The sequence below is a fragment of the Buteo buteo genome, chromosome 4 (assembly GCF_964188355.1).
Source record: "Buteo buteo chromosome 4, bButBut1.hap1.1, whole genome shotgun sequence".
Taxonomy (NCBI): domain Eukaryota; kingdom Metazoa; phylum Chordata; class Aves; order Accipitriformes; family Accipitridae; genus Buteo; species Buteo buteo.
The window spans coordinates 42,969,850-42,996,944 of record NC_134174.1 but is presented as its reverse complement, the minus strand read 5'-3'; the positions used below and the strand labels follow the sequence as shown (position 1 = coordinate 42,996,944).

Here is a 27,095-nt window from a genome sequence, read left to right as displayed (position 1 = left end):
CACATCTTAACGCTTTCTGAAGGGTCAGGAAGAATTGTACTTTTCCAACTCTTTACTAGGCCTTTGAGGAATAAAAGAGAAAATGCTGCCACCAATCAGCAAAGTGGTCAAAGAAAAGACAGAATGGTGAACAATTCTAACTGACTGAATCCTTGGCTTGTCTTCTTGATTAGTTTTTTTTCTAAGAAGTTAGAATTTTCTACACTTGTTACCACATTTACTTCTCTGGCTTCAGGCTGCACTGTCCCTGACATATAATATGACCATTTAGATGTGAAAATGTTTGAAAAAAAGACTCTGTTGAAGAAAGGAATTGAGGAAACGGAGGGGCAAGGTGTCAAAAACTGGAAGTTAATAAAAGCTAGCAATAACTAAAAATACTGTGAGGATTATATGATGAGTTCCAAGTAAAAATTTCTGAACAGTCATGTTCCACAAATGTCTTATTGCCTCACTATTATTTACATGATACACCTTTGCACAAGAGAGCAATGGTATCCACAACTTTTTGCTTTCTTTTTGTGATGATGTCAGTGGCAATCAGAGGAATACTTTTTCCAAGATTCTGGAAGTGCCCTACTGAACGATTCATTCGGGGGCATTGATTTAGATAACAATGTGAGTAGATAAACAGTAGATAATAATTTGGAACCTTCGTGTCAAATTATTTGCATTTATAATATGAAAATGCTAAATATATTATACATAGAGATTTTAATTAGAGAAGGTACAGAGTTTAAGTGTGCTTGCTTAGGCTTTCTGAATTTGTCACATCTGCAAAATATGGCCAATAACTTTCAAAAAAAGTATTTTCTGAGTTTATTGCAAACAGGCTGCATTAGAATAAAATTTTAACAGTGTAGACTGATATTATTCATCTGTGGATGGAAAATATGAGGAATATAGCAGGGAATAAAAATATGAACTACAGATACATAAATATGAAACACAAATAAAATATTAAATAATAAAGATCACTCTGAATTTTTCTTAAAATCAAAAAGCTTCATTCTGAATTTAGGTGAAGGTCAGACTTGGCTCCTTTAAGGAAACCCATTTGCTCATTTTTAATATCATGTGGGGTTTACAGCAGATGATTCCCAGCACTATGGAACTTTATTCCATGAGGAGCTCAGAAAGCCTATGCTCAGATTTTAAAAAGGCTATGTTCTTGCTACATCTAGCAGAGCTTAAGGTCCCTCTGAAAGAAGTGCAGCTCAAACAGGGTGAGACTGGTCTGAAAACCTGATCAGTATGAAGCAAGGGAGGATGAAAAGGAGTATGACTGAGGCATTTGCTTCAAAACTGTACTATGGCTGCAAACCAAAAACCCTAATGTAGACATAACCAAAGGCCACCATCTGTAGTTTCTGGTGTACACTTATGTTTCAATTCACAAGACAACTCATGTGAAAAAGAGATTATGACCTCTCTTCACACAAGTAGCATTCACATGATGTGTACAATGGCTTTCTGCTCATACTCAGAGCATTGTTCATGGCTACAGGAAATTAAGAGCTTAAAACATGGTGGATGCTGTCTGACATGAACAGTGAACATAGGGGCTGACACACTGAATTTGGGTCTGGGTTTCAGGAGGGAGATTGAACATTTTTTGGAACATATTATCCTTAAAGCCTGACATGAGACTCTTTGCTTTTAAAATTGTGGACTCATGGTAGTACCAGATATCTCAGTTGTTTTAAGGTCTCTGTGTCCAGCTAAAAAATAACCTAGTTTAGGCTCTGAAATTCTCTTGACATCTAAGAGAAAAGTGTCTCCTTCTGACTACCTGTGGAAAAGGGACTACGCTTTCATACTCTTTCACAATAAGTCTGATGGAAGGGAATGAAAAAGGTTTTGTTTGCTTACTGCGCTCATGAGAGAGTCCAGCACACTGACAGCAAATGCGGTTCCACATGCAAAGGGCTGTGTGAGATACAATTCTGTGTCTGGATCATCATCATCATCTTGGTCCAAGAACTGAACATTTGAATCATTTACTGAAAATAATAAATAAATAATAATAAAATCATCAGGTGCCTCTGGGTCACCAGCATGTGACCTTACACATTACACAGTCAGAAAGAAAAAAAGAAACGGCATATGTCTGGAAACACAGACTTGTGTCTTTGACGTCACTGAAAATGAAATCAAGATGGATGTGAAAATGTGCATTTAAAAATCTGTTGATCATTATCTTGCTTGTAAGAGGTGACTCTTGCTTTTGAGAGGTGACTATGACTTTGCTGTAAAAGTAGCTTTGTGGCACCAGCTGCCTGCACTCAAAATGAGATACGTGATACTCTTCTATATATTGAGACAAACTTGGTATTGATCGGGAACAGTGGCTAAGGCTGTATGCATGTACAGTGAAATGTTATCAGAAGATACCAAGTCAGAACCCCGTTGTAAAATAAAGGCTCTCCAAAAAATGCTGATACAGCTCACAGGCATCTGTTAGATTGGCTGCTGTCCTGGTTTCAGCTGGGGTAGAGTTAACTGCCTTCCTAGTAGCTGGTGCAGTGCTATGTTTTGAGTTCAGTATGTGAAGAATGTTGATAACACTGATGTTTTCAGTTGTTGCTCAGTAGTGTTTAGACTATAGTCAAGGATTTTTCAGCTTCTCATGCCCAGCCAGGGCACCTGACCCAAACTGGCCAACAGTGTGTTCCATACCATGTGACGTCCCATCTAGTTTAGGAACTGGGAAGGGGGGGGGCAGGGATTTTTCGCCGCTCGGGGACTGGCTGGGTGTTGGTCGGTGGGTGGTGAGCAATTGCCCTGCGCATCATTTGTACATTTCAATCCTTTTATTACTACTGCTGTGATTTTATTAGTGTTATCATTATTAGTTTCTTCTTTTCTGTTCTATTAAACCATTCTTATCTCAACCCAGGAGTTTTACTTCTTTTCCTGATTTTCTCCCCCATCCCGCTGGATGGGGGGGGAGTGAGTGAGTGGCTGCGTGGTGCTTAGTTGCTGGCTGGGGTTAAACCATGACAGCTCTGTGATTCTTACTGGAGTGGTGTTAATGCACTTATGGCTCCAAAGAGGATAAACTGTCCCTTTAACATGCATCTATCTGAATGAACGAGCAATACTCCAGCTATTCTCTTGCAGCATTCCCTTTTGTTCGAATATTTGTCTCCATAACTTCACTTCCTTAGACACAAATCCTATATTAGCCACTGTGAAAAAGAATCTACATCAGGCTGTATAAAGAAAAAGCCCAAATAAAGTAGTATTTGTCATTTAGACTTTCTCTGGCATTTCATTGTCACAGTTAAGCGCTCTGCCTCCAACTCACTCCACTAAAAATAGTTGTTTCCTTGAGATCAGAGCATCAAGTGGATCGTATTTCATGAAATACTACATTTCCCTATTAGTCCTCCTCAGGCATGAAAGCACAGACTGCTTAGCTATGCCATCGAAATACCCTTTACCTTACTAAATGACAAATTAATTTCAGTTCTCATGCAAGGAAGGGAAACTAAAAACTTTTTCAGCATTTGAAACTGCACACATTGACTATGTCCCTATTCCCCATATGAACACATCTCCTGAGCTTTGAAAACAACAGGAGAGCTGCTGTTAACTTGATCAGGTTTCGACTCTGAACTTCTTAGGCCAGAAATTCTTCCGCCTGCTATTCTGATCTTCCTTCGTATATAGTTTCACCTTCCATCCACTCCTTTTCCAACCTGTATATACTACTGTGCTTGCCACGCTTAGCTTACCAAACATGAATGACTATAGATAAAGCCTCACAATAGCTGTCTAAAAGAGATGAGAAGTGTTATTCTCCATTTAGAGCCCTGTTGAGCCAGAGCTTGGCCGTGATCATTCAGTCAGGAACTGAGCTGAAGTAGGATTTAAAATTCCTGCCTTTCCACCCCCTGATGTAACCGTGAAAACAGAACACCTCAGCATTGTAAATGGAGAAGTGTTCTGCCCTGGGAGTCAGAAGAATTTCATTCTAGCAAACACCAATATCTACAATACTCCTTTCTTTGTACAATGGCTATCAATTTATTCTCCAGATTCTTGAGCAAAATAGTATTTGAGAGCCTGACATACCACTTCGAAATGTACTTTTTGAAGAGCTTGTGCCTTAGCTTAATTTGCTAGTTGAGAGTAGGCACTATTGACAGTAGCATTCTTTTTCCACCTACATCTGGTAGACTAATACCTGACTTGGGTACCAGCTTGCTAGCTGTGCGTGGTATCAGTTTCCAAGGTACTACAAATTCTAACATGAATTCTGCAAGTGTGGTTTTATCCTCAATATCTTTATCTTCCTGATGCAAGTTAGCAGGCTAGGATTTCTGCGAAAGGTCTCCAGGCTAGGTGAGGTAGGCTCGAATGTGTGGTGCTGCACCATAGGAAATGCTCATTAAACACTGTTCGGAAAAGCTGGTGGGAGTTCTCTTTATCGAGAGGGAGCAATGCAGAAGCTTGGCTGCTTTTTTACAGCTTCAAAACCTGAGCTTCTGAGAAAAGGCCTGCTCCCCCAAATAAACAAACAAATAGCTTAAGGGAAAGTATGATGCTGTTTGGGGTTTTTTTCTGGTATCTTTTATTTCTTCTTGGACTTCCTGTGAGAATTGCTAAGGCATGTCCACCAAATTGACAATAGGCTGAAAAAAAACCAAAAACAAAAAAAGAAAGAGAAAGAGAGAGAGAAAAGGAGAGAAAAATTGGTGGGGGGCAGGGAGGGCCCGGGAGGTGGGGACCCAGGCCAAAGAAAATGAATTGGTGAGAAGGTGTTATGAAAACAGCCGGCAGGTCAGGCGAGTGTGATCAAAGGTTTACTGATGCTGCGTGAAAAAAAAAATCATTAAGAAAGGCCAGAACAAGACAGTCAATTTCAACTAGAACCACAAATAAAACACATTCAAAGCAGTGCCATGAGGGTAGCCCCTCTGATACAGCCAGATAAATAAAGGAAAAGCTGATGACAGTAAGAACAACAACAGAAAATAAGACAGTGATGTGAAGGAAAAAGGCACTTCTTACCCAGTTCAGTTATCATTAGAATGTGGGTTCCACTGTTTTTTTCCTGACTGATTGAAACCAAAGGCAGAAGTTTGCCAGGCTTAGCTAATAAGTAAAGTATTTAAGGGGAAAAAGAAAGTACAGAAAGAGAATAAAGTAAGGGAAAAAGACAGGTAAGGCTCTAAAAAATAAAACTGAAAAAGAAAATAAAAGGACAAAGGACCACAAATCAAGTTTGTATTTGCCATGAAAAAAACAGAACAGCTTCTGCACTTCACATCACACCATTTGACAACATAAATACCCACAGCTAGAGTGGAAATCAGAGCCTGGTTACCTACCATCATCGTATTCTCAGGAGTAAAATGTCTCATACTATTATACAGAGTTTGGTTACACATGATTAAAAAGTTCTGGACCATGAAGAAATAAACAAATGGCCTCTTACTATTGATTAAATGTACAGGAAATGTCTGCTCATACTTACTGTGGGTTTTTTCTTTTCTAACCTTAGCCCAAAGACCCCTGCTTATTTGTTACACTATGTAAAAAGCATCTTGTCTGATACAGTGTTTAAGAAAATAGTGAAAATGCAAAGGAAAGAGAGAAATAGATTTCAGTTATTCAAATAAAGTGAAACAACTGTTACTAATCTTTTTTTAGAAATAGTAATTCAAAACAGTTATCAGAAGAGAAAACACAGCAGTGTAAAGATACAGTATAGGTAATTTTTCTGAGACTGCATAACAAGGGAAGTTGGAAAAATATAGGGGAACGTACTTGAAAGGTTAAATGTTAGTTTTCCTTACCTAGCTCTGTTATAATAGGGATGTTGGCTCCTGTTGTAATGGAGGGTTGACGTAACAGGCCATGGACTGGACTGTTGTCTGGAGATGACCTATCCATCCCAGGGGGTGTAAAGCCTAAAAGAGAAAAAAAAAAAAATAAAAGAAAGAAAGAAAAAGAGAAAGTTTACACAGGACAAATTATACTAAAAAATCCCCACCAACAGGGAATTCCCTATCTCTTTTTTTTTCCCAGAAAAGTATGGTAAAAAAAATTGGCATTTTAAAAAAAATTGACTTAATTTTCAACAATTATTTCTTAAAAGCATAATCCTTCACAAATACGTAGGTGATTTCTACTGTAAGATATTTGGTAGCTAATGGAGAAATTGAAATTTATTTTGTTATCCCAGGTAGCCTTTGCATTAAAACATGTAAAAGGGAAAGAGTAATGCTTACTTAAATATAAATAAAAAACCGAAGACTTCAGTGTTAGAGAGGTTTAATTTTGTCCTATTAGTATCTCAAATAATTCTGAAACAAACACCTTTCCTTAAACCTCAATCAACATTTTAAATAGTATTGTTTGTAAACAGTAGTACAACCATAAGGAACAAATTGCTTCTACTAGCAGTTTTAGGTTTGATCAACATGCAGGATTTAAAATTTTCTAACTTTTCCAGGAGCAATACAACCCACACAATTTTCTTTTTTTTTCTTTTCAGGTGTACCATTCATAATACGCATTTTTATGAGGAATACAGTTACAGGAATGCTGGGATGGAAGGGCCCATTCTAACAGAAAAAAGATAGGATGGAAGGAAAAAGACACAGGTTTTCAAACGGTATGTAAGAGGAATGCTTGAAAAGAAACTAGAAAGAGTTTTATACCTTTGGGGATGTAAAGGAAACAAAGGTGGGAGAGAAAACATATTGGCAGGCACTCAGAGAAAAAAAGATCTGGAGAGCAGCAAGGTTCACCTCTAAAAAAGTTTGTGTTTTCAGCCTGATTCTCTACGCAGTTTGAAATCGAGCTCTTGACACTGAGCATTTTTTAATCTTTTTTTTTTTTAAATGAAAAATACCCAGGCAAAGCCTTTTGGAGTTTGATTGTAAGTACTGAAAAATAGGCAGTTATACAAAAGCCCATGCAACAACTGGACTGGAAATTCACAGTTGAGACTAATGCATTCCATCTCCCTTGTCCATTAAAGCTGCAGAAAGCATGGGAATATTCATTTAATGTCATTATTGCAGAAGTGATGATGAAGCCAGAGTTTGACTTTAGGATTTCCTGTAGATCAATATCAAGGCAGCATTTTTAAGCAAATATTTGTCTGCTAGGGATAGGATTGAGCCAAGCTCACTTTAAAACACACATTTTTGAGAAAACATTCCTTTTTTTGCCATATTACGCCCGACTTCTTTTACTTCACACCTGACATCCAGGGACACTTTTGATCCTCTGTCATTACTGGTCTGAACTAGTTTTGAATTCTCCATCTATCAATTCTAAATTAATCACAGCAAAATTAATTCAGGACATAACTTCATTATCTTCTTGCAGTGTGGAAACTGTTTCACTGGATTAAATTCATTGACACATTAATCTGCTACTGAATTCAGAAGAAGATGACATGATATGATATGATATATGATATTATCTACTTTAACTTTCTTCAGTTTGGGGACTAATTTACAAACCAGGAAATCTCTAAACTAAACTGTAATGTTGTTAACATGTGGTACTGGTTTTATATTGTCTGAGGGATTTATGGTTCTTTTCCAGTGATAATTACCATCACTCTTAAACTGTCCCTAAACAAAACAAACTATAAGGACCACTAGATCTGGACTTCTTGATTTAATGGGATGTAAATTTTTGTTTGGTATTCAATTAATTTCTCCCTATGTTTTGTCTATATCACATATAGAATATATAGGTAATACAACTCGAATCACTGAGAAGAGAGACTTAGCCCTCCAGAAGGTACCAGTATGAATTTCCTTCTGACTACCACATGAAAGCTAGATACAACATGAGGATTGTAAGGATAGGATAAGTAAAAAGGGAGTAAAAAGTCTGTGAAGAAATTCCTTAGGAGGAAAGAAGTGGATGTGATATCTTCAACAGCCTTGCAAGACAAAAACGTCACCATAGGCAAACCTAAGACAGCAAAGCAACTCTATTTAATATTACCAGTGCATAGAAAATCTTTAGAAAGCAGATTTCTTAGAGACAATCGGAAATGTTGGCAATGTTAACAGTCAGTCATTTAATACTACTTGTCGTGCTGAAATGATTTCAGTAAGACTGGCATAGTGACAGTGAGTTGCATTCCCAACTGGTATCGGTTGCAGATGTTGTGTTTGGCGCTGTGACCACTAGGCGTCTTGGCTCTTTGAACACTTATGTCTGCACGGCAGAGCCTAGGATTTCTCAGACTCACAAAGTGAGTCTAACGAAGTTCCTTCAGGCACCACCTCATGAGTCAGAGGTAACCCTGACACTCTCACAACAGCAGGAAAATTGAAGTGGGACTCCAAAGGGAAGGCATGCTATCTGAGGACAGGTGGGTATTAGTGTGACACCTCCTTCTGCAGCAGGCTCTGGTGCTTAAGTTTTGCATTCTGTTATGCTACAGGAAAGGCATCACATGGCTTTTGTCACAGTACATTGAAAAAAGCTCAAGTAGCTGTAGACTCCTTGAGCAGTTAAAGTGGCCGGCCCAGTCAGGTCCTCTGCAGAATCACGAGTCAAAATGGCAACAGCAAGACATTTTACACTCACTTATCTGAGAGCACAGAAAACTAATCTTGTTCCCATGCACCCTAGGGGTTGTACTGCTGGGAGCATCCCTAGAGGGCCTGCTTCTCTCTTTTTCCTGAAGGCTTTTCTCTCCCCATCTCAGGATGCACTCCCTAAACCACCTTTTAGTGAATCAGGCTCTTCAGTTGGTAAGAGCACATTGGTATTTCCCTACTAGCTAAAAGCAAATTGAAGAAAGTTGGCATAACTGTGTCTAAATGTGTAAGTCCTTCTTGCCCTCCCTATTCTACAATGTGCACATGCACAGAGGCATGCACACGCACACTCTCCATTGAAGGCTATTTGTAGCCACCTCTCTCTAACCCTTCAAATATTTGTCTTCCTAGGATGGTGTTGGAAGATTGAAGTAAATGTGGCATTTCTGTTAGACACAGACTGTCAGGAGCTCTGTAATTGCACACTGCACTCATAGTGCATTCAGTCTGAAATGCAGGAAGCATGTTAAAGGGATTTTGTTTTCTCCTTGAATGAAAAATAGACTCATGCCTTAATATTTTTCATCCTAAGGTCTTGGAAGATGTGAGAAATATCTGCTATTTTAATTTAATTTCCTTGTCCATGCTTAATTCAGACACCTCTACAAATCCACTTTTTAAAAATATAAAAATCTTGGAGTATTTTCAGGAAAAGGAAAATTGGAGTACCTGGGGACTTTGTGTGCCTATGTTTGGAGTCACAAGGCATCATGCACCTTCAGGCCACCTTCCTGCTCCCAAGTCACAACGTAAATTCTATACATAGACTCTCTATTTTTTTCCTCCAGAAGAGAGAAAAAAAAAGTGCAGGAAAACTAACCTGCTTCATCAGAACTTTCATTTAAAGGCATGAAAAACTACAAGTGACAGCTGTGCAGATTCAGTGAATGTGACATTTCTGAATTTCTTCAACTTGACAAGTAAACACCTTAAATCGGTAATGCTATATGCATAATACATGACCTGTATTTTGACATCCATCATCAAATGCTGACTTGAGAAAATACAGGTTTGTACGTCAAGGAATAGCACCCATAAAGCAGGGAGAAATTCAGGTCACAGAGTATTAGGAAAACTCTGTTTCATTACAGAAGCTGAAACAAGCTAAGGCATCAGATTTAAGATCCATTTTCAGCTGTGAAAAGATTCAGTTCCTCTGCACTGAGCATTCATTTAGAAATGACATGCTTTCCTCACAGCCTCTTTTCATTTTCCCTTTCATATTCCATTTTCTCCTTCAGTCCCCAAATCTTGTTCCATTAACACTCATCAAAATCGTAAAACAGGGCTGATAGTTGTGATCTTCTTATAACCACAGTGTCTCCTTGTTCAACAAACAACTGAGGGAGCTGTGGCTACAATTGCTTAACAGGATCAACCTCTACAGTAAAATTCACATAGCCTGTGCAAGCCTAAGCACAGTCCCTGCATAAGGAAATACAGTGACAGCGGGGTGCTTCCGGAAAAGGGAATCCTCTTTGCCAACAATTAGGAGGTAAGGTGCAGCACAATCATGTCCATTCCTGCAGCCACTGCCTCCAATACTAAATTGCTGTACTGGGTGAGTGCCTTTGCATCAGTTGGGTTTCAGGTTTTTTGTGTTTTGGTTTGGTTTTTCTTTTCTCTTCACTTATTGAACTGTCTTTACCTCAACCCATGAGTTTTTTTGTTCACGTTTGCCCTTCTGCTTCTCTCCCATCCCACTGGGGGGACGTGAGCAAGAGACTGGGTAGGGGCTTAGTTGCCAGCCAGGCTCAACCCACCACCATTGGCTACAGTGATCACCACCACAACATCAAACTCAAGAAACGGCTTGGACTTCAACAGGAGGTACCAAGCCCTTGTCCCTCTCTGAAACAAGATGCTGCCAAACAGTGGATTAAATATATCATGCCTCTGAGAGGAACACAGGCTCTGGGCTCCTGACATGCTCAAAATCAGTGAGGACTGGCAGTCAGGAGTCACTGCTTCCCTCCCGGCAGCAGGCTCCCTCTTTGAGAGGCAGGGACTCCTGTGCCTTAACTCAGCTACCTGCTCTGCAGGAGTTTGAGCCTCCTGCAGTTCTCTGCAGAAAAAAGCTGGTTCAACATCTTGATTCTGTGCAAAGAAATATTTCCAAGCTCCCTCTGGGATAGTACTGCTCACAAAAGTAGGTGAAACAATCAAACAACTGCATTGGAGGCAAGATCCTACCTCCTAAGGTGTTCTCATCTTTGTGGAAGGAGAACCTCGGGGAAATTTCCTCCCCACGAGGAGGGAAGCTCTTTTTCCCAAGAGTTACTGGGGATCCAGGTGCTGCTCAGCTCAGAGCTCAGCAGGGCCAGTTGGCTATGATGAGCCCTCCTCGTCTCCTACAAAACACCACCTACCAAGTGATGAGCAGTACTGGGCTTCTGTGAGAGCTGTGCCTCCTGAGCCAGGCTGATCCATGGTCCTCTCAGGAACTCAGGGCAGCACTAACAGTGGCTCACCAGTAACACGCAGGTATTCTGGGAGCCATAGTGGCACTGTGATGAAGTTCAAAATTAAGGAATGCTGGCATGGCTTAACAGTGACTTCTGCCCACTGAAAGCATCAGCAATAATTACAGTTTACCCTGCTTATGTGTTGTTTGGAGCAACTGCCCCGATGGCCACGTGATCTGCTGATTGTGCTGGCCATAAACCACTGGGTTTTGTTCCTGTGCAGTTCACTTGACTGAGTAACGTCCCACGAAATGCAGGAAGGTTTGCTCTACATGGCAGTAAATACATCCTTTTAGTCTGCTGAGGGGCCAGTAAAGGTTTACTGGGGTTTTAATCTAGAAACAAATTTGGCTCTTGGATGTGCACTGCTTCTGTTCCACTGACTTCACTGAGACCCAGATGGGCATATTCTCAAATGAGATTTTCATGTTACTTTTATAAAATAGCTTCCGTTCTAAAGGATCATAATAGATCCTTTATGATCCTCTTCCCCTTTCCCCCTGCCCCTTTTCTCTTCGCCTCCCTTCCCTTTCAAATATGTATGATTTATTAAACTGGAACTCTACACAGGCAGAATGCAGTTTCCTAAACCAAAAAACCACTTGGCAGACCTAAAGGTTGTGGCTTTGTCATTTAAGTGCCATGTAAATTGATAGTACCTTTTAAATAATTCTATTCTAGGGAAAGGTGTCATGGGATTCACTGGGTAATGTATGCATTAAAGTCCTCAAAAATATAATTTTTAAAGCATATATACAATTAACTAGCTCTGGTTCATCTAAGAAGCATAAAACAACAATCATATTTTGAGCATATATGAATAACACACAGGTAATGAACTGCCAAACACACCCCCGAGAAGTTACCATGCAGGAATATGGGACAAGAACTTTCATTAACCAGAGCCAGCCAAAAAGAAATAATTCTCTTACAAAAGGATCTCACAGCTATATCCCTTTGCTACTGTTTGCTGGCAATGTCCATCAATATTCCAGTGAATTCAGTTGAATGATAGACTATACCTGTTATTCTCCAAAGTTCAGCCACTTGGGTATACCTGATAAATTCAGCAGCAGTCATGCAGCTAAAGAGCTGCTGACATTCATGGGAATCTGTTACAGCCATTCAATTTAGAAACAATTCTAGCTTCAACGTCCCATGTGGTCTGAGTTGTAGTTTGGCCTCAGAACCTGAAAATCCTAAATTCTAGTTTCAGTTCTGACTTTTACTGTAATTTGTGCCTGAAGATCTAATAATCTCTTGGAGATTATCTCTAAAGCTCTGGAAAAGGAGAGGAACGTGGGAGAGCAGATGTGACTGTGTAAGCTCCCAGCTCTCTCAGAAACTGCAGCATCTTTCAGAGATGCTCTGGGCTCAAACATAGGCCAGGCTAAATCTACAGAGAGTAGAGGGTGAAGAAGGGTAGCTTTCTCAATTGTAACTACCCTCCAATGCTTTGGGACTGGAACAACCCCTGGAGCACTGAACGCTGAGAGACACTGTTACAGAGAACAAGATGCCATCCTCCTCCCAAGAAAGTGCTCTTCTCTAAACTTCTGTTTAGAAAATGTCCAAATGAAAATGTCTGAAAAATGTCCAAATCAAAGCTCTAATGAAAGCACAGGGCAGAGGGATCAATGTTAGTTGCCTGTCCCCAAAGTGTGAGAACCATTCCTGGGTGGGTTAGTGGTCCCACGTGCTGAAAGTGTAAAGGATTTATAGGTCTACTGGTTCTCATGCTGCTCTAGCAAGGCAGGATTAAGCTGTAAAAAGAAAGATCAAGAGAAGAGTTGGAGTTTCATCATCTTGAGGTCTAGCATTGAATGATACTACATTGTTTCCATTTCCAATTGTGAACAGCATAATATGTTAGAAATAGCATTATATTTTAAGCATAGTGCGGAAACATGTATAACTTAGGTGGTTTTATTCACAGGTATTTATACAAGTCTTTTCCCAGTTTAAGTTTCGCTATTGAACACACACAAAAAATCAAGATGAAGTCTATCTGAAACTGCCTCGGTTTTGGAGCCTTTTTTGTGGTGGCGTTTTGTTGTTTTTTTTGTTTGTTTTTGTTTTTTTTTTTTTTGTTTGTTTGGTTGGTTGGTTGGGGTTTTGGTTTTTTTTCTTCACAAAAGCTCATGCGGTAATTACCCAAACCATAGGTCTGCCAAGGTTCACCACAGGCTTACTCAATCTAAAGCTACCAAAACAAATGGGCTTTCTTTACTAATGCTTTGCTTCTTTCCCTGCTCTTTTGCTCACTTAAGTGAGATAATACGTAGTTAATAGCCATACCACTTGCCTCATGTCTGCTAGAATGGAAACTTTATATCTCTGGACAGTAAATATTGCTGGCCAGTATTAGTCTGACAAGAACTTCTCACTCTCAGTGGAATCAAGCACAATTTTACTGAAATTATTTTTATATTTGGTAAAGGGAAAACAAAATTAAATTTCCTTTTTTTGAGTCTTCATCTTTATTTTTTCAGTGCTATAGCAATTTTGTAGAGCTTTAAGCAAGTTATTGCCTAGGTTACTGATTTCTTTGGCCTGACATATCCTATATGTTTTTTTTTGCAGCCAATGAAGCCAAGGTTGAACTAGAACTCCTGTTATGCAATGCAGCCATCTTATTTTACACACATCTGTCTTGGGAACATGAAACTCCAGCAGTACAACAGTGACTGCTTCTTCAGTCTCTAGTGTATAAGCAAACAATTCCAAAAGTGGAAAACTTAAAAAAATAATTTCTTATTTTTCAAAGCACTGTATGGCACAGAGAAGAGTAAATCACAGAAACCTATGAGGGTCATGAAGACAGTCATAATGGTTACAACCAAGCGAACCAGGATAATTGCTTGGGGCTTGTAGGCTATCAGGAAGGGAAATTAAATATTAAACTGAGACACTCTGCAGGTTCTCCATTGTGCAACAAGAAGGGACAGGCCATCAAGAGTTTATTGCCTGATAGTGCCATCTTGTAGCTGTCTTTAAGCATCTATTTTCTAAGCCATCTCCAGAAACAGGGGAATGGTTGGCTAATTCTCTAATTGAAAACACCTGGGACAACACAGAGTACAATACAAAGGAATTCTAGAATGCAGAGGACAACAGCTTCCAAACTACTTCACACTCACCCTATTGCTTGGGATGTGTTCACAATAATTTTATGCTATGTTTTTACAAACTGGTCAGAGAATATTTTAACTCTTTCCAGTATACCATGTGCTTTGGATTTGTTAAATTCTTGTTTTGTTTTGTAATTGTAATGTCATCTTTGGTTTTCCATCTACTTTCCTCCCCTTTCTCTGTTGTCAGGAACCTGCTTTTCCAAAGTCTACTCCTGTTGGGAAAGAATTTAGTTCTCTCACATTGTTCTTCTGCTAGAAATTTACCTCTTGATGGCAAGTGACCATTCTTTCTGGTGGATTGCATCTCTAGGTATGTCACCTACTCCTAATATTACTGTCCAGGTGCTAGAGAGTAGTTTGGCTACTTCTCACAGACTCTTTTTTTCTTTGCTTTTTTCTTATTTTGTTCAGAAGGAACCACTAGAACTATACAAATATTTGGAAAAAGAGAGAACAAACAGTAATGTGCTCATTCAGCAATTATTATGGAATACACTTAAATTCATAATAACATCAGAAATTAAAATTCTTGTGGGTTTTAGCCACTTTCACTACAAACTTTATTTTTTAATTGTCCCTACTGTCCATTTACCATTTAATAGTTTCCTACACTAGGTAATTCTAGGGCACAAAGTTGGTAGCATCTAAGTGTAGCACAGGTTTCCAGCTAAAAGAATTTAGTATAAAATCAAGCCAAATTCTTTTCAGTTTAATCATTAATCAACCTTGCATATTTAGACCTCAGGCAAAAGTAAATAAATATGCTGAATAAAACTTATCAATAAATTAAGCTATATTACCTAGTTCAGAGAGACAGGTATTCAATAACTACAAATAAAATGGAAAGCTCACCATTAAAAATGATATATCGGCATGTTAGGTGAGACTCGACATTATGTCATTATATCCTACATTATAGCAAATAAAGTAAATTTTTCCTTAGTGAAAAAGGGAGAGCAAAGCCAGATGTCATAGCAAGCAATCAATAAAAATATTTTGATAAATAAAAGTAACAATGCTGTCCAACACATGATTGGCAACTATTGAAACATAAATTAAACAGATTTCCCATTGCTACTTATGGGAAAATTATGCAGATTAGAATTTGATTAGGTTTATATCATGAGACTCAATTTGGACTTTTAATCTATTAAGCTCCAATAAATGAGGGATCTGAATAGCTCCCCTGAGCAGCAACAGTAATAACCACAGCAGTCATTTTTTGCAATATGTATTCCGACAATTTCTTTAGCAGATGATTCCATGTCTTTAAGTACAATTACTTTGTAACTTCCACGAAAATTTCAGGTGTATGCAGGGAGGAAACGGATCCATACAAAAAGCTTAAACAGACATTTTGTGATAATCAACATCTGTCACTCTGTTCTAGCAATATTGTTTTTCTATCAACTTGGACTTATGGTCGACTTCACGGTCTGTGTGGGCTAAACAGTGCCGGCAGACTTGTAAATTACTCAAGCTGGAACTGAGCTGGAAACCTATGGTAAAATGTCATTAAGTTCTCTATAGGCTGTGTCAAAGCTAAAATCCCACATTCAAGGCTGTCTTGGGGATCAAAGATTTAACAGTGAAGGCTAAGGCCTCATTTTATCAAAGAAATCTGAACTGGATTCCCAGAGCTGAGCTCTGAGACAGGTTGGATTCAGATCAAGACCACCTCTAATTTATCTGGCAGGTGGGCTCCATAGGCCTCCTGCACATTTCCTGCAGTCTAATCTATTTGCAAATATCCAAAAGCTTCTCTCCCATCCTCCCCCATATTGTAAAAAAGCAACTCTTGGCAAAGCCTGCCAACTAGAGACCATATTGTGCCCATGTCCAATCCTGCCAGATTTTACCAAATCCTGTCACAACTTTTTAGAATATATTTTTTAAAGAGAGGCTTAACAGAGGATTTCCTTCTGGCACTTATGCTTTCAGCGTAGCACTACAAAGGTTGTCTGCAAGCCAAAATTTTTTACCAGAACTCCAAACTGAACACCATAAATAGGGGGAAAAAACATCAGTCATGCTCTTTGTCACTCAAATACTGCCTTCTGTAACACACACAACTTCAGAGTAGCATGTCTGTTAAAGACATCTTAGTAGATGTGTGAAAATGAGTATCAAGTTGTTTTGAACTATGCCAGTCTGTATAACACTAACTGAACCAACTTTTCCATAGAAGGTACAATAAATCACCCACACCCAGGTGCAGTTACCACTGTGGGGAATGATAATTGCCTAAGGAGTATTTGTATACTTCTTCAAACAAAACCATCCTGATCCAAAAAGGTAGCTTACTACATCCCTGCTGCAGTTTAATTTGAACCTTGCCAATAACGTACGGTGCCCAATTTGAAATAGGAATAAGGAGAGACCATCCTTGGGTTTGGAGTATATTTTCAAAATATGTACATCAACCCATCAGCACAATTAGTTGCACTTCAGAATTATTAGTATTACTGGTCAGTATGAAAATCATCCCTGTCATGTACAATAAAGCAATAGGAAGGTAAGTACCTCCAGAAAGTACTTCCATTAAAACAAATGCCAGCCCTCTGATACTGAAGTTCACATGAAGAGCTAACACATCAAACCAGCCCTGTACTCTGTTCAGCTCAGCATATTATCCCTGTTTTATATGTCACATATACATTATGCCACATTCTATTCCAGTTTCAATATAGGCCTACCAAATACTAAAATTGGCTAATTTTTTGCAATTACTCTTGACTCTGACTGGAAATAAACAGATAATGAAGATTTCCTTTTCTTTCTACTCCTCTTTTTTCACATTAAAAAAAAAATCTAAATAGAAATTGCACAGTTATGGAATCAGGATGAATCTGAAGTAGCTCTCTAATTGCATATTCTTGAATGATGTACCAGTAGCAATATACTAGCTACTAGTAATATCTAAGGTTGTGTAGACACAACTGCCTGAAGAACAGCAGTGATACTACTGGTAGTACCCAATCTGTAAAGTTTGGGAACCTCTGCTTCAACCAGTACAGGATCCAGAAACAAGAAGCCAGAAAGCAACTTATGCCTCTGGTGGCCATTCTAGGGGGAAGAATATCCAAAGCATACAATTACCAGTGTAAATAAACAGACAATTTGTTCAAATGTATCAAGAAAAAAGGAAAAGTATACACAAGATCAGTGAGATACTGCCCGCTCTTAAGAAAAGATGAACTTCCCATTGCTAAGTTTGCACTATTTTGGCTCACAGTTTTTCCCCTCTTAGTGAATATTAATCTTAGAAAGAAAAGTAACTCATTATCATAATAGAATGACTCATATTGATTTATTAGAGTTTTTTGCTAAAATCTTTAAGGTTTTTGCCTGCCTCTCATAGTTCAAATGTCTTATATTTAAAGAAGTACCAGCAAGTGTCTCTACACGAGCTCCATATTTATTTTATTTATTGGGATCCAAACCCTATTACACTAGCAACCAAGCTCATGAAGGCAATGATAACCGTAAAATACAATGTACTGTTCTTTAAGTAGTGGAAAAACAGGTGGCAACCATAAAATATATGCCATGGTATTCAGTGCACAGTACAATCATACTGACAACTTCCACCAAGCAGATTTTTTTTATTTTTTAGTTTTAAGCATTATATTGACTATTTACTGTCATTCATGTGTCTAAATACTACTGTTGGATTTAAAAATGGCAAAATCTCTGTAAACACTTAAGCAACAAATTAACTTTCATATCCATTACTATTTACTGGAGAGTTAAATGGTTTGATAAAATAAAATGTTTACTTCCTTGTTTGAATTTCATTAGCACCAATACCAGTGGAAACAGCTGTCCTTTCAGCTAGGGTTTTTGCATATTTCTGACAGTCTTTTATGTATTTCTTGCTATTTGATAGGATTCCAAGAATAAATATTCAAGTTGCAATGTGGATTTTTGTAGCTAGTAAGGTAGTTTAAGGAGATTGAATCTGTGGGTTTGGGCAGGGCTAATCTGAAATATAGATCTGCAGATAAATTTTAAGGCCTATTTACATTTGACACCATAAAGCACATTGCCATAAAATTAAAAAATTCAAGATATATTCCAAATTTTAAGAAGCACTCTCTTTGTTCTACCTAATTCAGTCTACAGCTGTCCCACTCAATATGGACAATATGTCCAGACAGACAAGAGTTTACATTGCCACTCAAGAACTTAACTAAAGATTTAATTGAAGAGTTAGTAAAAACCAAATTCTCTAATGTTGAGAAACCTTGGAGACACAAAGGTAACATTGCATTTCTCGAGCAAGTAAGCAGAATCACTTCCCTCTCTTGCAGGGACAGTATTTTGAAATGTGCATCACAAGATGCTTTGCATAAGCACTTCCCCACCTTTTTCTCCTGACAGACTTCCCGTTGCATGTCAAAGGGTAGCTCCTGCTTTGACTCACATGGAGGAGTCAAGAGGGTACTAGTCTTGGAGGAAAAACTCAGGAAGGCACTGCTGTCCCCTGCCTCCCTTCACTGATCAGCAAGGGAGGACAGAGAGATCTTCAACCTCCAGTCCACCCTCTCATGAACACCTGGAAGGGAACACTCAAGGTCCTTTCCACATTGTTAGCTATCAACTTGGCCTCTATTGTTTGACAAGGAAAAGATGAGGACATTTCTTCCCTTTCATGAATTTTAGGTCTCACACCAGGCTCATCAACACCTAATAATGAAATTTAAAAACAAAAAGCCTGCAATTTTCACCATTTTTTAGTGAAATTACTGTAGGTGCTAGACACTAAAAATAAACAAGAGGAGGTAAGAATGGAAACATTACTTTACACGCCACATATCTGGCTAAGAAAATGTTGTAAATAAGATTTCAAATCTGTGTTTAGAAAGTCCATGAATGTCATAATTCAAGGAATCATTTTCCAAGATTTTGTGGCAAAATTCCTTTCTTATGAACTCTGGAGAAGATTTGGTGGCAAGGGGCAGGCAATGAAATCAACTGGGATATAATAGAGTATCTGAGATTAATCTGTTTGCTTAGGCACATTTATTAAACTGGAAATAGCAATGTTGCTAAATTGGAGTTATATGGAAAAATCTTTCTGATATTTGTGCTCTAAGAAAGAGTTCACCAAAACATTATTTTAAGCAGTTTGTCAAACACTGATTTCAACCCAAGGTAGATTAGATAAACCAATTCCATAGGGTTTTTTTTATATAGCTGAATTTATTTCTGAAAAGTTTGAAGTTACAGTTCTAAGAAGACAGCTTCTTATCTGAAAAGTTAGAATGGGAACAATTCACAAATTATTGAGGAATTACAACAGCTATAGTTTCTCAAATACACAGCTTAATATGCTAAATAAAATGGTTCAAATACCTTTTCTGAACTTAATTTTGGTTACAGCATAAACTGGTTTTGAGCAAGCTGACACTTGTGACTAATGAAACATTTGTTCTTAAGAATATCTCCTATAACTGTAGCATTATTCATCCAATCCATCTGTCCTCAAACAAACAAGACACAATTCCACAAGCATTTTCTCAGCCCCCTTATGACACTGCCTGATTTCAGTGAAAACTCTCTTCTTTTTTGTTAGAGGAGGAGTTGTTTCAAAAATGTCTGGTTATCTTCACCCTCACTTGGAGACTCATTTCTAAGTCATAGAACAAGCAGATTGGCATGAATTTAGCAGAAATAGGAAATCCGATGAGGACATCCAATCACACTATAATCCTGCCTATGCATTTAAGCAAAACCTCTGTAAAGTTGAAATTATAGAAAATATATATCTGCTGTTACACTGTAGAGACACTTTGCCTCTCACTACCAACCAGTAATCATGCTCCTGTATTAGTATTAAGAGTATTTGACATTTAAAGTTGAATACAAAATTTAAACGAGCAACGAAACCTCAAATCGATATGAAAGGTCCAATCTCAATTATACTTTCATAGGATCTAATTTAAAAAGATCAGGTATTCCTGTGGCATTACAGAAACTTTATATAATCTTAATCTTGTATCCAAACAAATCAGTATGAAAATTCCCAGTAACTATAATCTCACTGGGGTGTGTTGAATAAAAATAAATCACAATAACTAGTGAAGAACAAAGTTTACCTTTCTTCCTTCAATAAAAATTTCTACCATACCATTTGTAAAATTCATAGATTTACTTTTTCAGGTCTGGTTTGTTCAGATCTTAAAAGAAAAGCTGCAAAAAATACATTATTAGGAGCACAGCAGTATTTACTCTCAAATGAAGGCTGTGCCTCAGTTCAGCCTGCATATCCAACTCTGCAGATGCTGAAAGGCTTGGAAGTTTCCTGACAACCAGTGGCTACCAAGTCTTTAGAGACTGCCTATTATGGAAAGTCTGGGCTGCCTCAAATTTAACCATGTCAAACTTAAAAATCAACAGGTGTCTCTTGATAAAAGAATGCCAAGTATTTTGTAAGTTTTACCCTAAAGCTGCAAGTTCTGCAACTCACTAGCAGGTGTTAGATTCTGCTCTTCTACAATGGATATCACAGAGTAGGATTTAACTGGGAAGAACAAAGAACCAAAATCTAGCTTTCTCCTGTAAAGTTATTAGACTGGTGGAATCTGCTGGATATTGATGCTTTGTAGCTCTTCCACACTAAAGCAAAACTAGTGACATTGATCTCTGAATTCACGTATGTCCTTTAAAAAAACCAACCACCTTTATGCATATAAATAGCCATTTATTAAACAAACAATATGTACTGAAGCAAAGAACGAATTATGCTCACGAGGCTGCCTGCTATGGTATATCACTTTCAAACTATCTTGTAATCCTGTAATATATTATCTATATGTTCCATTTTCTTGAAGTTATCTTCATAATCAAGATGCTATCACAAGTATCATGGGCATTGGAACTATTTTTAATTTTCATTTAAAGAGCAATTAAAGAAAGACAATGGATACACAAGATAATAAAGTAAGTGATTAGCAGCATGTAAATGATATAGGCTTAATGATAATACCCTGTTCTATTCTCCAAAGGGCCTGTCGAGAGAAACCCTTCCTACATGTGGTTGTGCAGCTAATGTGCCTCAGCCTACAATTACAACACTGCTGACACCATTAACCACTGAAACAACATCACTTCATGAAATCCTTGTTGTATCATTAAAATGCAAAGGGTCAGGTAATTTACCAGCATTGTGTGTCTACTTTTGTTGTGGGTAATTAGCAAGCATTACCCAGCATGGACTCCTACTGGGAAAAAGTGAAACTGAAATATTAAAAAGATTTTTTTTTTTTTTTTTATTCGATGGGAATTTGAAACACCTTTGTGTTCAAGGGGCCATGAAACACAGACCTTTTATACATTTAATGTCACAAGATTTTATGGTTGGTTATTTTAGAAACTAAACTTCAAATTTTTAAAAATTTACTCTTGTATAATTGGATCTAGATATGTATCTCCTTCTGCAATTAAGAACTTTTGAAAAATACAGACAGTGAAGCAAAACACTTTACCGTTTCTTAAAGACTTTGAAAACAAATGGTTTCTTCAAAAAGACTTTCTTTAAAGTTAAAGCAGAGATTGGTGTACTACCTTCTAATACTTATGTTCCCTTTCTTCATGCTAATTGAAGTCCCATATCATCATTTAAAGCAACCTTGATAACATTCACCATTGGCTCACATCTTGTCAGGGAGCAGAATAGCCTCTTATTCTTTAAATGGAAGTTTTGGAACATAAAACACATTCCAATAAAAGTGAACAGAAAATTATGAATTCATTAAACTACTTTGGTATCTTGTGCTATATATAATATTTATATTCCAACTACTGTAAAATATGCTTTAATATCTTTAGGCAACTATAAGGACTTAAATATTTATAAAATGGCTAAAGATAAAGTATAGCTCTCTTATTCCTACATACAGATGATGTAAGGCATGCAATCAAAGACAATAACACTTTCAACCCATTTGTCATCTTAAAGGAGCCTTTCAACTTCAGATCCCTTGTGTGCAATCTACATAAGAGTTGTTGCCTACATAGGCAACTCCAGAGGAGTTTGCTCCTTAAAAACTACCAAGAGTGCTATACTTCACATAAAACAGGGTTTTCTGAAAATGGAGACAAAACTATAAATTTGCAGGCAAAACAGCTCCAAGTGGGGCTTCAAAATACTGCTGTATTTATCTCTGGGACATCTGGGAACAGGAAGCATTTTGATTTAATATTTCATAACATAGAGGCAATTGCTTCCTTGCCTGGTGTATAATTAATGCTCATAAAAAGAGCAGGTTTTTTTATTCCTTAGCATCAGAAATGCACAAAATAGTATACCTTCATAATAGGGGGTTTGCTTTCAAGATGTTGAACAGCAAATAATAATAAAATAGAGTCACCATGAATTTATAACAGTCTTGGGATGGTTAAATATATTTATAGTTCAAGTGTGAAATCACGTGCTTGATGTACTGTACTATCTACCTTCTTCGCCTGGTTTTATCTTTCTCTGGCTGAACCAGAAGGTATCTTGAAAGCAGAGGAGAAAGAAGCAATTGTGAAAGCTTGAAGGTATTTGGGCTAGGACCTTACAGCATTTCTCAAATACAGGGAAATTGCATCAAAGAAATGTGTCTCTCCAGCCATTCCCCAACACATTTTTAGTTTATAAGCAACAGAATTGAAAAACTCTTTTCTTAATAGTTTTTCTCTCTTCCTAGGAAAACTTTGAGAGAGACAGGAAACTGTTCTCCGCCTGTGTAGGTGCTGGCAGCTAATGTTAGTGTCCAGCTGCAAGGAAAATACAAGAAATGCAAACAGTGCTGGGTGGGAACTTTTTCTGTCAAGGGTTTCTTGTGAAGGCTAGCAAGGTCCTAACATAGGTGGCTTCTATAGCACAGGAAAAGTTAAGTGAACAGCCTCTCTCCCACCCAGCCTTTTTAGTTTATTTAAGTCCAAATCTTGCAAAGACTTGCACATAATCTAACTTTACACAGGTGGATAGTTTCATTGAAGTCAGAGAGATTTATTAACCTGTATAACATTGAGCACATAACTTAAGTTTTGGAACAAGCAAGGCATCAGACTGTAAACTTGCCAGGGCAAAGGCCATATTTTATTCTTGTATATATCAGGACTATGACAACAAGCTCTTAATCCCATCTAGAGCTCCAGTGTGCTACCATAAAATAAATAAAAGCTATCAGCTGATCCATCTAGTTCAGCAGGATAAGAAATTATGTGCATGTTGCAAAAAGGTAATACTGAGTTATTTATCACAGTGACCTAATCTTCAAAAATTGAATTTTTTTGTGAGCAAATGGTGATGTGGGACATGTGCTAGGAAGTTAGGATACCCTTATCTCATTCTTCAGTTAACTTCATTACTTAGGATGGTCAGCCTTTGTTTTGAAAAATAATAATGAAACTGAACTACAACAAACATTTCAAAATTCACTTAGTTAAACAATAATCAACCAACCAAGTAGAAAATTTTGTTAATCGGATTATTATTTTTGTCATTTACAACAACTGATGCCAGCAAAAATACAAGGAGCATTCAGAAACACGCAGCATAAAAACATCCTTAATCAGGTGTAACCCCTACACTAAACTATCAGTCCTGACAAACCAATAAACCTGATGTCAATGCAAAATACTTGCCATTTTTGCAAATGTAACTGGTAGGATTGATATTGTCTAGGAGAAAATTTTTCAAAACATCTATGTGATTTAGGAAATTATGAGCTATCTTTAGGTGTAACAAGCATTCTGCAGCCTAATTTACATTGATTTGCAAAGACACACAGGAATCTAAGTGTTGAAAAGATTAAAGTTAGTGTCATAGCTCACTTTGACACTTAAAAAAATCACCCCAAATATTTCACTTTTTCCCAGCACTATTCATTTATTTATTTTTAATATTATGCCTACATTTAATTTTCTACATTTACTTATACGCTTTCCTAAGGAGGTTAAGTAACTCCTTAAACTCTGAAATTATTTACCTGGCTTAAGGAGAGTTTGATTTTCTGTATTTGAAAGTAAGGCTCTTTATCTCTACATTTTCATGTAGAAATGTAACAAATTAAACATAGGAAACAATGCTGAAGTTGCCACAGAATACTGAATTCTGTAACAGCCTAAAAGGTAACTGCACCTATGATTATCAAACCCTATATTCTGAAATCTTCATCTTATGACCATAAAATAAGAGAAATAAGATTCAACACTCACCAAAAAAACCTCCTTCAGGAATAAAACTGTTGTTTTGAACTTGTAACAAACATCTCTAACAGCATTACAATACAGTTATCTCTGAGAGTGACACAAAACCTTTGCTAACCAAGCATTTCAGACAGTATTTATCCTTTCCCCTTGTTTAAGAATTTTCTGTCATTTCCAATCCTGATAATACTACTGTTGTTCTCTCTCTTTTGCTAACATTTCAGAGATAAAACAATCAAGAATTACTGATTGGTAGAGGTGAAAAAGAATATATTACCTGCAAACACAATGGAATGTAGATCTCAAATTCATTTTAATAGGAAATTTCTTACAGTAGATTGCAAGACTAAGTCCACCAAAATTTGCAATAATTCAAGAACTAATCAACAGATTGTGAAATAAACCTAATGAAACTCAGTCGCTAACTGGTTTTGTCCCGTCAATCGAAGTTTAAGCCAGCTCCAACAAAAAATTATGATGAAGCCACAAGTGATTTTTAAAGGAACTGGATCAAATGCAACTAAACTTGTACATGGTTATCTTAGCTTGTGTAATCTGTTACACTTGAAAGTCAGTGTGTAAAATTCTGAGTATGTTTACTTGATTTTATAGGATTTTCCCCAGAAGAATTCTGCCATGATGTATAAGATGTATTACCCAGGAGTTCATCCCCTCTTTATTTTTTTCTCTTTATTCTTTCTTGTTGGAGGATCTATTACAAGAACCGTAAATGAAGGCCCTAAAAAGATCTCTCATGTGTTGAAATAGTGTTCCTAGGGAAAATTCTCATAAGTTGAAGTCATTCAGAAAACAGCTGCAATTGTTACTATGCTGAAATACATCTACCCTGCTGTACTGTGATCTGTCTTGTAATGTCCATAGAAAAAATGTTACTATACAGCCTCCCTCTTCTCTACTTTAGACCTGCTTGGAGCCATAAGATTGCTTTTCTTTATTGTTTAGTAAGTGTTTTTTAATGAAATGTACTGCTCTTATTATATAGGACTCAAAATAAGATCTAAATCACTGTCCAATAAAAGAAAAATATTGACTTGGATATCTAAAGTTACTACCCAGAGGCTACTCTGGTACAGTATTTATAAATCTCTAAACAGTTAAGTATAATTGTCTTTCTGGTTTTTGGGAAGAAAGCCAAATAGCAGTTTTAGTTACAACTGAAGAAAAATATTTGGTGTTCATCTGGTGGGTAAAACAACAAGTAAAATTCCCACGATGTAAGCCTCTGAAAGAAAATACAAGAAACATGAAAAACTAAATGGGAACTGTCAATAGATGCTACTTGAATAAGAAAGGATGGAAAGGTCAACAGAATGAAGGAAAGAAGAATTAGTGGAGCTCTCCCAACATAACTGCCAAGGCAGAGCCCACCCCAGACTCAATCTTCCTGGGTGCTTTAGAAAAATGTTATGGCTAGGGAGCACAAATGCTTAATAGGGATCTAATATTCTTTGGTCTTCTCTCCAAAATACTTCTTGATAAAATAATGTCACTTTGTATTTGAGGGGACAGAATGAGAATCAGGAAGGGACAATAAAAACAAATCTCCAGTACCTGAGGGTGACCTTTTTTCTCCACCACAAACATACACACCTCTTGACAAACCTTGCTAAGAAGACAATCAGTCAACATCTATAAGAGGAACTGCAAGACAAAAACAGGACTTCCCTTGTCACAAATAAGACATCTGACTGAGTTTATGAGTCATTTTGTGTAGAGGCGTGTCAAGCTCCAACTTTACAGCATTTTATGTCTCAGAAGCTGGGAGAGCTCAATGAAAGTGATAGTTTGCTGCAGCTTCAGTGGGACACACTTTTGGCCTTCCTGTCATTGGAATCTAGGTCTCCCAAAGGCAACAAACTGCCCTGATGATTTCCAAAAGCTCATTTTCAGGACATCAGATTCTGCATCCCTAACCTCTAGCGAGCCTAAGGAGTTGCCTCATCAGCTTTGAAATGTTAAGTGCAGACAGCCACGAGAATGCTTTCATCATGAGAGCTTTCAGCAACACAGACCCAATTTGAAAGAGTTCCTTGTTCTTTTCCAGCAGAATTACACATTTAATGGAAAGGAGAATAGCAAATCCTTCCAGAACAGTTAGTAAGCTTTTCCTTCTAAGGAAGGCACCCTGTTTTCATTCACAGTTCTGTGTAGTCATGTGTTTGGTCATATGTTGCTAGACAGCTGATGATGAACATAGATTTGACAACTTAGTTTACTGTCATCCACTCTGGGTACCCCAGGGTCCTTTGTAGCTCTGGTCCAAAATATATTTTTTTTTTTTTCTGTGCCTTGGAACTGTGAGCTACTTCTTTTCTTCTTCAGGAGGTCAAGGCAGAGCACTTCGGTTGGTTAAGATGAAATTCTGGCAGGATCAGTTAGGACTCAAGGCAGGCAGACCAGAGGACAAAAGTGTTGTCGCACTACTTATAGAAGGTCCAGATAATTAATGCTGCCCAGTCCAAAAGCCTGGGAGTATTTTAACACTGTAAGGAAACACTAGCAAGTCTTTGTTTCTGCATAAGAAGAGCTGTGTGCATATTAAGTTCATCTTGAACTAGTAATGAGAAAATCCTTTGTTGATATAAACCAGATTAATTCAGTAGACTTTCTTTCAGCAGTTAACTTAATCCATTGGGAATTGGTGGCCCTATCAGGAAGCCTTGTTGTCATATGTCCACGCTCCT

General features: G+C 37.6%; 1 protein-coding gene across 22 annotated transcripts in view; it reads right to left on the bottom strand.

Moving 5' to 3' along the window:
• KCNMA1 (potassium calcium-activated channel subfamily M alpha 1) overlaps positions 1–27,095 on the bottom strand; it is a 529,204-nt gene that overhangs the window by 19,115 nt on the left and 482,994 nt on the right. For 19 of the 22 annotated variants that reach the window (XM_075025663.1, XM_075025664.1, XM_075025668.1 and 16 more), the window contains 2 exons: positions 5,808–5,921; positions 1,873–2,003 (listed from right to left, as the gene is read on the bottom strand). In XM_075025663.1, coding sequence (XP_074881764.1) covers positions 1,873–2,003; positions 5,808–5,921 — 245 coding nt within the window. Of the gene's footprint in view, positions 1–1,872; positions 2,004–5,019; positions 5,104–5,807; positions 5,922–27,095 lie in introns of all 22 variants that reach the window. The other 3 variants (XM_075025691.1, XM_075025693.1, XM_075025694.1) reach the window with 1 other exon arrangement.